This window comes from Thamnophis sirtalis, unplaced genomic scaffold, assembly GCF_051295495.1.
Source record: "Thamnophis sirtalis isolate CommonGarterSnake01/CBP01778 unplaced genomic scaffold, rThaSir2_p1.2 scaffold_1, whole genome shotgun sequence".
Classification (NCBI taxonomy): Eukaryota; Metazoa; Chordata; class Lepidosauria; order Squamata; family Natricidae; genus Thamnophis; species Thamnophis sirtalis.
The window spans coordinates 97,973,301-97,985,902 of NW_028261381.1; the positions used below are offsets into that span (position 1 = coordinate 97,973,301).

General features: G+C 45.1%; 1 protein-coding gene across 3 annotated transcripts in view; it reads right to left on the reverse strand.

Annotated features, from left to right (window-relative positions):
• Window positions 1-12,602, reverse strand: part of PAMR1 (peptidase domain containing associated with muscle regeneration 1) — an 86,837-nt gene that overhangs the window by 68,034 nt on the left and 6,201 nt on the right. For all 3 annotated transcript variants that reach the window (XM_087719767.1, XM_087719764.1, XM_087719761.1), the window contains exon 2: window positions 136-312. In XM_087719767.1, the coding sequence (XP_087575893.1) occupies window positions 136-312 (177 nt within the window). The remainder of the gene's footprint in view (window positions 1-135; window positions 313-12,602) is intronic.

The window sequence follows — 12,602 nt, forward strand, 5'->3', positions numbered from 1 at the left end:
ACCAAAATCTGGCAGACAAAACAGGCAGAATGCTCCATCTAGCTACAAGCATATTTACTGCATGCAATTCAAAGTGATACAGTAAATAAAAAAGTGCAGATGGGTACATCAAAGCAGTACAGTGAATCAACATACCTGGGTGAATTAGGCAGGAGTCACACTCATTGTCCTCATTCCTACAACAAGGTATAGTGTATCCCACTATTTCTTTCTGTCCAGGACACACACATTTGATCTGATCATATTCACAACACTCCCGACACATGATATTCCATTCAGCACCTGGACAGTTTTCATTGATCAAGGTGTACTCTGCAGAAAGCCAAATGAGAGTTATATGACAAAGATGAATTAACTGTTGGCAGAACATAATCCTGGTAAGCGGAAGTCAAGTGATGTATTATAACAGGGACGTTTCCTTTCATTATAAAATTAAGCTGGAGGGGAAAAGGTCTGCCAATTGGAACAGAGGAGCAGGAAGGACCTACTCAATTCTTTATTACATGTCATTTTCTTCATCAGAACTGTCTATGCTGCACTACCAGTTGAAAATCCCAGAAAGGGAAGGGAGGGAGGACGGAATACAGAGCTTTGATTAGGAAAATAATGTGGACTATTAAACGGCAAGCATTTAATGGCTGCAATTTATTTCATAAAAAGAGGCATTCCATTGGAAGATGCATTCATGGCTCCCTACTGCCACATATTATATGGCTTCATAAAAGAAAGTCATCTTTCATTTATACCACTTCCTAAGAATAAAGACACTGTGCAAGGGCTAATTTATTTATTTATTTAGTAATATCTTGAATGTTTTTTTTCCTTGACTTACAATCACAAATGGGAGCAGGTTTCTGTTCCTAAGCGAAGCAGTTAAGTGATTCATCCCCAATTTTATGATGTTTTTGGCCATGGTTGTTAAGCAAACCACTGAAGCTGCTAAGTGAATCGTGTGGTTATTAAGCAAATATGTCTTCCACCATTGACTTAGCTTGTCAGAAGCATCCAGGAAGATAATGAATGGTGATCACATGACTTTTGCTGCAAAGATTGTAAGTACATGTTGGTTGCCAAAAGTCCAAATTTTGATCAAGTGATCAGGGGGATGCTAGGAAGAACATAATGGTTAGGACCATTTGTAAGTCGTCTTTGTCAATATTGATGTAACTTCAAAAAGTTGCTAAATGAATGATTGCAAGTTGAGGCCTATCCTGCACTCTGCATTAAATTTCTTTAAAAGTTTTGTATCCTTTTTGAATCTTTCTTTAATCCAAGGAATTAAAAGAATATTTCCTTGGATTAAAGAAACATTCAAAATATAATAAAACCATGGAACATCCAAACAGTAAATTTTTACCAGGCCAATGAAATAAGAGCAATTTTCTTGGTTTAGCCATATTCACACATTACACATCAGAATGCTAGCAACATCTCTCTATGATATTGCCTTCATTTCTTTTCTGGCCTTTGGGTGAGACAGTCATAAGTTGTAGTAGATGTAGAACTGTTAAAATAATGTGAAAACACTTGCCTTCAGAAGATGCTATAGCAATAGCAATAGCAGTTAGACTTATATACCGCTTCATAGGGCTTTCAGCCCTCTCTAAGCGGTTTACAGAGTCAGCATAAGTTTTTAAGAAGAGATTGGACAACTTGTCTGAAATGTTATAGAGTTTCCTGCCTGAGCAGGGGTTAGACTAGAAGACCTCCAGGTCTATTCTATTCTATTCTATTCTATTCTATGTCTATGTCTATCCCTATTCCGTCTATTCCTATGTCTTTTCTAATGTTCTGCCCCTTAAGCAGTTAGCATGCAGTGCAAAATTTGTTGTTTCATCATATGTTCAGGATGAATCCCTGGTCAGCCTGATTTGCCTTCACTCTCCTGTTGTCTCCCTAAAGAACTGGACATAGCAACACTATGGATGTGCTGGTGGCTTATCTGAACTGTGCTTAGCATTGGATTGTTTAGATCCAATACTCTGAAACGGAAAAATATGCAAGCTGGGCTGCATAGGAAAGAACACCAAGGTCTGTAACTCAAATGGCTTTCAATTAGCTGCCTCCAAACTGCAGCCAGTAAAAAAAGAAATAAAAGCCAGTATAGCTCCTTTGGGAAAGGGAATCGAATTATATTATATCTGCGCCCAGCTAGATTTCAGAGTCATCATAACACTGTAATCCCAAATCCAATATAACTTCAAACACATAAAATTCAATGGGGCAGCCCAAAAATCATGTTTCTGCCCTCTTTCTGGGATAAGAGAAATTGGTATTCAACAGAGTTTCAAATACTATCAGGTCAGCTATACTATACAACTATACTATCAACTTTTGGCTATTTGGGCTACTTCATATTGGATTACAGGTAATCCTTGATTTAAAATTGTTCGTTTAATGACCATTCAAAGTTAAAATGGCACTGAAAATTGTTACTTATCCAGGGGTAGCATTCCCTTCCCTTCCCTACTGGTTTGCAAATGTCAGAGCACATGTGCTCGGTTCGCTCACCCACGCCACATCCGTGTATGCGCTCCGCCTTCCGCCTATGCATTTTGCTTATAAAAAGGGCCTAAATGGGATGCTGTAGAGCCAGGGTGGGTGGGCGGGGCCACAATTGATTTCCACTACAGGTTCGCCCAAACCAGTTAGAACTGGCAGAATATCACCTCTGCTAATGACCATTTTTGGTCATTAGCAACCATTGCAGCATCCCCATGATCACATGTTAAAAATTCAGATGCTTGACTCATATTTACCGCAGTTGCAGTGTCCTGAGGTCACGTGTTTACCTTTTGCGACCTTCTGAGAAGCAAAGTCAATGGAAAAGCCAGATTAACTTAACAACTGTGTTACTAATTTAACAACTTCAGTGATTCCCTGAACAACTAGGGCGAGAGAGGTTGTAAAATGGGACAAAACTCATTTAACAACTGTCTCATTTAGCAACAGAAATTTTGGGCTCAATTGTGGTAGTAAGTCACGGACTACCTGTGTCTATCTGGAGCTTCTGCATTCCTGCCCCAGAGGTGGGTTGCTGCTGGTTCAGCCTGGTTCGGTAGTGGCAGCAGTGGGAGTCTCCGCCCACCTGCCCGGATGCTTCTGCGCACAAGCGAACCGGTAGTAAACCAGTAAGCAACCCACCACTGTCCTGCACTCAATGCAGGACACAGAAGGAAGAACACTTCAGAATCTCCCTAATTTTTTGTTCTGAAATGAAAGGATCTGATATGACCATGTCATATGCTAGTTATTATGGACCATTCATATGTATATGCTATCAGCTGAAGAAATTGAATTAAAGCAGAAGGTACCAATCTCTTATATTTGCAGTAAAAACTATATGTTCCAAATATTTCTAATTATTCAGTCTATTAGGGAAAGGAACAGTGTTATAAATATTAATAGCATTATGATTAGTAGTGCTAGTAACTAGAACGAATTCATTTTCTAGTAATAAAAAATAAAAGCATCTAAAGGCATTATAGTTATAATAATTTATACGCAGTTGTGCTTTAGGGCATTTCATCTTAAAAATTTACATTAATTTCCAGGCACTTAATCCTAATACATTATGCTCCATTGAAATATACTTATCTGCAAGTATTACTGGGTTGAATAGGCAAAATCTTGGCATGAAAACAGAGAACTGAACTCCAGCAGTAAACTTTTGTTAGCAGATCTGTTCTATGGCCCAATTTATATGTATGTTATTTGTTTGGTAATCTAAATAATAAAGCACTACTCCAAGGAAAATGTAGGAATTACTGAGACTGAAACTCATCAAGCATAGTGTTATTAAAACAATTGTGCTAATTATTTTTTAAAAAAAATATTATTTTGGGGGAGTCCACTCTGATTTCACTACAGCTTTTACAAGCAGATTGGATTATTTAATTAATCAATGATTGTACAACCAGGACAGGCCATATAATGCTTTTAATGAGATATGGCATGCATAACCCACTGAAGTAGTTTATTCATACTTATTACAGACAATTAATGCTGCCATTTTAAAGCAATGAAGGGCAATTAAATGTGCAATTTGATTCTGAATGAATATTAAGTCTTTAAAGGTAACACATTTCTTCAAAATAAGTCCTCTAGGAAATGACACTGATTGGTTTTGAAGAAATGATTCTCCCATGCAGGAGACATAACTCACTTCAACCAAGCATTTAGGGTGTAGGAGAAGGTTGTAATGTGGAAGAGTCCTCGTAGCCTTCAGCCTGCAGCTCTAACTTCTCAGCTACATGACTTAAGGATTATCCATGGCACACTGTTAGAGCAAACCAACCCAGAAAAACCTTCCGCTGGTGGTCCAGAGAAGGTTTGAGGTGGTTGCCTTAGACTCAACTTGTGGGCAACCTCACAGCATTCACCAGAGCCACCAAACTGCAATCACACCAGCTAGTGCTATAGAAAAAGGTTCCTCTCAGCCTTCTCCCAAGTTCTTCAGAAGGCGGCTGAGAGGATCTCCAAGGAAAGAACAATAACATAATCATGGAGGAATCAGGTTGCTTCACAAAGAAGCTTTGAAGTGCTTTGCTCTGAATTTTCACTGAAGTTCCGTGAGGCTTCACAGAGCTCTATGTCAGCCTACCAGGTAGACCAAATAGGAAACATGGTCAGATACGCTACTTCTATTTTATTGTAAAGCAGCATTTACAGAATCTTGCAAGTCTAAAAATACAATTCTGCTGCTGTCACCTTTATAGCCTTATAACTTAGGAAGAATATCTCCTGAATCTCTCACTTCACCTACTATGCACCAACTGTTGGCTATAGTCCAACTGTCCAACCTTATCCAACTTAAGCATCTTTTTGTCAATCTCCCAAGGTCCTTCCCATGTACCATTGTACCCTAAAAAATATTCCTGAATTTTGTGAAAATCACTTGATATCTTATACTGTAGTTCTTCATTACTACGGTTTACAGTGTAATTGCCATTTTTGGTCATATTTTATGAAACATAACTATCTTGATACAAACATTCATGCTATAATTTCTCTTAGGTTAGATCTTTTTTTCAGAGAATAGACAGTCCATCTGTTTTTTACATAAATAAGATAGTAAGCCTATCGTTAGTATCTAGAGAGATTCATTACAAAGGTGCTTTGGAAGACACTGGAGAATGGACAAGTCCTATCTACTGCTCCCTTCCATCGGTTATCAAATGAGGACTATTAAATATAATTTTTTTAAAAAATTGAAAACAGTTGCATTCTGCCTGTACCTTATAAGTAAAAATTATGTAATTCTCTTGTATTAATCAGTTTGATCTAGTGGTTAAGTCCGCAGGCTGGAAAGCAGGGGTAGGTTGCTATCGGCATTGCTGCCGGTTTGGTGCCTCAAAAATTTTGCCACTGAAAATTATTCTGCGCATGCGCAGGACCAAAAAACAATATGGCGGCCCCATAGGAGAACTGGTTCAGGGGCGTGGCAGGCATGGATCGCTGTTGGTTCCAGCGATGCCAAGTTACTACCGGTTCGGCCAAACCGGTCCGAACAGGTAGGAACCCACCTCTGCTGGAAAGTGAGAAACCATAAGTTCTAGTACTGTCTTAGTCCTAAAAGCCAACTGGGTGACTTTGGGCCAGTCACTCTCTCTCAGCTGAACTCATCTCACAGGGTTGTTGTTGTGGGGAAAATAGGAGGAGGAAGATGTGTTGGATATGTTCGCCGCTTTACGTTTTTTGTAAAAACAATAAAGGCAAGATACAAAAAATAAAATAAAACAGAAACTGAACATATTCAGAAGTAATCACATTATTTATCTCTGAGTTAAATTGGGAATAATAAGGATGTGGCAGTAGATTCAAAGGAAGGAAAATTTATTTGCAAACATCTAAATTGGGGGACAGCCTATGAATTCAAGAAGAAACGTAAAAGTGATTTCCTTCCTGTGCCTCTCATAGTCACACACAAAATTAAGATTCCAATTGTAAGGATACTGTTTTGCTATTGGAGTGATTCTATTGATAAATTCTATTCCACTTGCGTACGTGAGATGTTTCTGCTATGTTTCTTCCAATGGTGGATCTTCAGTAAGGCAGTTCTCAACTTATGATCACAATTGCAACCCAAGGTTTGGTCGTTGAGTGAAGTAGTAGTTAAATGAGATATCACTTGACTGCTTTGTTCAACAACTATTAACTCCAGCATTCCCAGTTGCAGTTGTTAAGAAATCTCCAGGTTGTTAAGCGGAAGGAGTCCTAGGTAAAGAGTGCAGAGTGCCTCACGGTGAATGGGGGAAGCCTGATGCAGGCCACATGTGATTGTGTCTCTGTTCCGGAGCTGAAAATCCTCTCTGCTGAAATCCAAGCAGGATTTTTAGCTCCTCAGCAAAGAGACACTTGTGTGAGGTCTGTGTGAGAGCTTCCCCACTCCAAGGCACTTTGCACTTCTTACTTTGTACTGCCTCTCTGCTCAGAAGCTCAATATCCTCCTTGCCAAAATCCAAGCAGGCACAGCGCTGAAATCCTTTGGCAGGCAGCTCTTTCAGTCAGCCTCCAGAACAACAGAGCTGCTTCCTGGAAGATTTTAGCTCTCTGTGCCTACTTGGCTTCCTTAAATCAAAATAGGCATGGAGCTGACACCCTTCAGTGGGGATCTATTTTTGCGAGGCTCAGAGATAATAAGAAATCCTCTTGGCAGGAAGCAGCAACTTGCAACCTTCCATGCTGACTTCTCTATTGGCTTCTCTTTCCTAAGGAAAACAGGAGAGAAGGTTGTAAAGTATGCTAAGTATCCAGATCATGATCACATGACCACTGGTGGTGGGGGTGGAGCAATGTTTTGCAACTGTTAGAAGTGCTTTACTGTAAATTGTTTGCCATTGTTAATTAGAAACATCATTAAGCAAACAGTCATAAGTCACTGGGACTCCAGTGCAAGTGAGTAATAGCCATATATCCCCATTAATATTAGTTCCCTCTGCAGAAAGTCACAATGTTCAATTTGTCTAAATGAAACAGTAAAACCATCTAACAGAAATACAATTTTTAAAAATGGAAAACATGGCACTGATTCTTAAATCTATTTGCCTGCATTTGACTTCAGATTCTATTTACATGTAAGCATAGCAAAACAGATCCCTGAACTTGCAAGACACTGGCCAGAAAAAAAGGATAAATGCTAATATACTACTGATCTTGAAAGAATTAGGTAGTCCTTGAGTTATGGCAGTTCATTTAGTGACCATTCGAAGCTACAAACAGCACTGAAAAAAAGTTACTTATGGCTGTTTTTCACACTTATGACCATTGCAGCATCCCATGGTAACGTGATCAAAATCCAGATGCTTGGCAACTGACTTTATTTATGACAGTTCAGGGTGCGGGGTGCCCTTTTGCGACCTTCTGATAAGCCAAGTCAATGGGGAAGCCAGATTCGCTCAACAACCATGTGAATAACTTCACAACGTTGAAGTTGTTCATTTAACAACTGTGGCAAGGAAGGTTGCAAAATGGAACAAAACTCACTTAACTGTCTCACTTAGCCACAGAAATTTTGGGCTCAATTGTGGTTGTAAGTCGAGGACTACCTGTTTGGGGGGGGGTCACTCTATATATAGAGAGGGTAGAGACGGAGAAGCAAGATTCCAAGCTGTTCCTTTCTGAGGAATGATGTGTGTTTTTGGAAAGTGCCATAAACCACATCATTTAGAGCCCTTCCCTTCAGGGAGAATTTGGTCCCACCATTAATGTTAAAGAGAGATTCAATTGCAGCTGCCTTCTGTAGGTCAAATAATGGATTCAGTTTCATCTTTTACATCAGGTAGCATATCATCTTTTTTGCATCTTGGAGCGGAAGGAGGAGGACGCGACAAGAAGGTAGTAAAACAGCAACCTTTATTCTAGCAGAGTAAACTATGATTAACCTGGCGTGGTTCGCGCCAAACATTTATACCCCCGGGTTTGAGCAATGAGCCAATGGGGCGTCGAGTGTCTCGGCCAATCAGGGAAGACATTGAACCGGCTCCGCCCGCAAGCCAGTATTCAACACCCCTCCCCCCCTAGTCAAGTACCCTCACGAAGGGCAAACATAGTCCTGTAGATAGGTGGGACGGTGCCGCTCTCGTCCCGACCTTCGTAGCTCCCCGGCAGCTGTCGTCGGGGGGGGAATCGCCAACAGAGGCAAGTCTGTGGCGGAACGGTGATCCTGTGATGCGGCCCCGAGAGATGGCGCTCCAATTGTCTGAGATGGTATCTCCGCAACAGCCGGAGTATCCGACGATGGACCCGTACAATCTGGTTGGAATATATGGTCAGAGTCTCGATAAAGGCTTTGAGGGAAAGAATGGCCAAATGAGGCACGTCTGTCCGAAAAGTTCGTATCGGCTTGTCCCCCGTTCCCCGAGGAAAGGCAGTCCGTTGGGGATAAGGTCATCAAGGGTAGCTCACGCTGAGGGCGAATGTCTGGGGGGCCCGGGCCGTCTATTTCCGCAGGGAGGCGGCGCCTTAACTGGTCCAGGTGGCGCCTCCATTGCGTTCCGTCGGCCAGACCGGCCCTGAAGGAACAGGGGCCAGTCAAAGCTGTGATTGTTGCGGGAACCCACCGTGGATCCCCTGAAAAGGAACGAGCCCAAACGGGATCCCCTAACTTAAACGTATGGGACGGAAGGGCCCCCAAGTTGCTCGGTAAATCCCCTGCATAAAGTGGATGGAGCCTATCTAGGGGGGTTCGCAATCTCCTACCCATCAAGAGCTCCGCAGGACTTTTATTAGTTGTTGGACAGGGTGTAGAGTGCTGGCTCAAGAGATAGGCCGCCACTCTCTCCTGCCAGTCACCCTGGTCCATGCGGCCCAAAGCTTCTTTAGCTGAGCGAACTGCGCGCTCCGCCCTACCATTACTAGCTGGATGATACGGGGCTGTGGCCGCGTGTCTAATCCCTTGCTCTGCCAAAAATTCTTGGAACATAGTGGAGGTAAACTGGGGCCCGTTGTCTGAAACTATCACATCTGGTAGCCCGTGTGTGGCGAACATCTTACGAAGAGCCCTCACGGTACTCTCTGCCGTAGTGGAGGTCATGATTACCAACTCCACCCACTTAGAGTAAGCATCAACCACTATCATAAAGTTTCGGCCGTGAAAGGGACCGGCAAAATCAATGTGTAAACGGGACCATGGGCCTCTAGGGATTTCCCACTCACGAGGGGCGGCTGTGGGGGGATTCGGCCTAGAATTTTGGCATATTCTACATCGACCTACATAATCTGCGATTTCCGAGTCTAACAAGGGCCACCACACATAACTACGGGCTAAAGCTTTCATTCGCGCTATACCTGGGTGATTTTTATGGAGCGCGGGCAGGATTCGTGCCCGTAGAACTTTGGGGATCACTACCCTATCCCCCCAAACAAGGCAACCCCCGTGAAGGGCAAGTTCGGCTTGTCGTGCCTTAAACGGTCGAAATTCTTCCGCTACCTTTTTTTCGGGCCACCCCCTCAACACCCATGAAGCTACTTGGGACAAAATGGGGTCAGCCTTTGTGCAAGCTGCAACATCCGCGGCTGAAACGGGGAGATCGGATTCAGCAATAGACAAAATGGAGAGAGAAGGCACGAGGGCTGTGTCCGTCTGTGGCAAAGGGCAACGACTCAGGGCGTCTGCGTGCCCTAGCTGCTTACCCGGACGGTATACCAGCGCATATGAATACGCCGCTAAAAACTCAGTCCAACGTGTCATGCGGGGAGACAAAATGGGGGGGGTTGGCTTATCGCCCGCCAATAGGCCTAAAAGCGGCTTGTGATCCGTAACAAGGGTGAAATTCCTACCGTAAAGGTAGTCATGAAAACGCTTAATACCGGACACTGCAGCTAGAGCTTCTTTGTCAATTTGGCTATAATTTCGCTCCGTTGACGAGAGCGTCCGGGAGTAGAAAGCTATAGGAGCCTCTGAGCCGTTCGGAAGGACATGGCTCAGGACCGCCCCTATGCCATAGGGAGAGGCGTCACACGTTAAAACTAGGGGCATCCTGTCGCTATATTGAATTAGGACTGCTGACGAGGTTAAAATGTCCTTTATAGCCGCGAACGCCTGCGCTTCACGGCTACCCCATTTCCAGGCCGCTGACCGGTCAAGCAATCGATGTAACGGTTCAGCTAACGACGCCTTGTGGGGAATAAAAGGGGCATAAAAGTTTAAAAGCCCCAGGAACGCCTGCAATTCCGCCCTCGAGGTGGGTGCAGGAGCGTTTTTTATGGCCGCAACTTTCGAGGGAGTGGGGTGGATGCCCTGTGCATCAATAAGGAATCCCAAAAACTCTACTTGGGGAACAGCAATTTCGCACTTGCTGCGCTTTAACTTCAATCCAGCCTCCCTAAAACGTGTAAGAACCTCCCGCAGTGTTTTTAGGAGTTCCAGGTGGCTAGGGGCTGCAACCAGGACGTCGTCAAAATAAGGAACGACGCCTGGGATCCCATGGAGCAACCGCTCCATGAGGCTCTGAAATATCCCTGGGGCAACCGAAACGCCAAATTGGAGGCGGCGGCAACGGAAAGCCCCGCGATGGGTAACAATGGTCTGGGCTGTAGCCGCATCATCGTCTACGGGAAGCTGCTGATAGGCCTGTGCCATATCCAGCTTGGCGAAAATGCGGCCTTGCCCCAAAGAGTGAAGTAGATGTTGCACTACAGGAACAGGATATGGATTTGCCTGCAGGGCCAAGTTGATGGTCGACTTATAGTCGGCACATATCCTCACCGATCCGTCGGGTTTGACCGGGAGGACTATAGGGGTTTCCCAAAGGGCATGATCTACGGGCTCTATTACCCCCTGCTCTATAAGCTTATCCAATTCAGCATCTACCTTTGCTCTCAATGCAAAAGGAACCCTACGTGCCTTCAGCCTAATAGGCGCGACCTGGGGATTGAGGCAAAGGGAAATGGGGGTGCCCTTATAACAACCTAATTTCCCATCGAACACATCTGCGAACTCATCCAAAACGCTATCTACGGCACGGGGAACTACCCTATGCACCCCTTCTATAGTGAGGCCCAAAACGGGGAACCAATCTAACCCCAGAAGAGCGGGCAGGTTATCCTTAACAATTAAAACTGGAAGTTTCCCTTTAAAATCTCCGTATTCCACCCGGATGTGGAATATTCCTGCCGTGGGAATCCCATTTCCCTGGTAATCTAAGAGGGAGACCCCGGCAGGGCGCAATTTACTCTGAGGAACCCTAGGGCAAAGGCGGGAAAACAAAGCCCAAGATAAAAGGGAACGGGAAGACCCGGAGTCCACCTCCATTCGGCAAGGCTGACCTTCAAGACGAACGACGGTGCTAATTTTGCGACCGCCGGCAGGGACGTGGGAAGCCTGATAGACTACGCACTCAGCACTAGGGAGCTGGTGGGTTGAATAGCAGTCCTCAGCTCGCCTCGCTGGACGTGGCCGTTGGCGGCGTTGCAATGTCTGACGCTGGTTGCTGGGCTGCATGAACGATGGGGCTGGCAAGAGAGCCCGGCAAACCTTGGCGAGGTGTCCTTCTCCTCGGCAACGGCGGCAGACAGCGGAACGAAACGGGCAAGATACGCGGCTGTGGCGGCCGCCGCATCCACGGCAAGGCATGTTTGAAGCTGGCTGAACGGACGTCGGTGGTTGCTGGTGTGGCCTCTGCTTCGGCTGCGTCCTCATCTGTCCGACGGTTTCCTCCTCCTCGTCTTCCGTGGGGGAGAGGTCGTCAACGAGGTTCGTCTGATTGGAAGGCCCCGCAGCGGTTTGCGTGAAAGGTTTCAGCTGAAGGCGTTCCATGTCGGCCGTGGATTGTTCAGAAAGTTCTGCTGCTCGCGCAGTCTCCACAGCTTGCGCCAAAGTAATCTTGTGGTTCCGGAACATACGGCTGCGCAATTGTACGTTGCGGACCCCGCATACAAACTGCTCCACAAGATTCTCCTCTAGGTCTGCAAAATCGCATTGGGCGGCCACTGTGCGCAATGCCTCGAGGAACTGACTGATAGATTCGCTGGGCTTCTGCACTCGGCGGCGAAAAGTAAACCGACGAGCAATCAAAGAAGGTGAGGGGGCGTAATGGTCCCTCAACCTGGACATCAGCTCGTCCCACCCAAGTTTGTAAGCTGGCCTCGGAGCGGCCAGGGCTCTCGCAGAAGCAAACATAGAGGGCTCGCAGCAAGACAGGAAAAAGCTGCACTTCTCCTCGTCAGTCTGTGCCCTGTTCTTTGACGCGATTAAATAGCATTCAAAACGCTCCATGAAGCCGTCCCAGGATTCTCCCGCAGACCCAAACGGCGCGAAAGGAGGAAGCGCTGTTGCCATTCTGATGCAAAGCCAGGGAAAGGAAAGAAGAAACAGAGAAGATTTTTGTTCGCTGCCGGCGTTCCTAACCTGAAAAGTATGATTCAAACGCGGAGGCAAGCTGGTTTGTTCTTCTCTGTGGTCACGGGAATCTCATCCCATCCTCGTCGCCAGTTTTGCATCTTGGAGCGGAAGGAGGAGGACGTGACAAGAAGGTAGTAAAACAGCAACCTTTATTCTAGCAGAGTAAGCTATGATTAACCTGGCGTGGTTCGCGCCAAACATTTATACCCCCGGGTTTGAGCAATGAGCCAATGGGGCGTCGAGTGTCTCGGCCAATCAG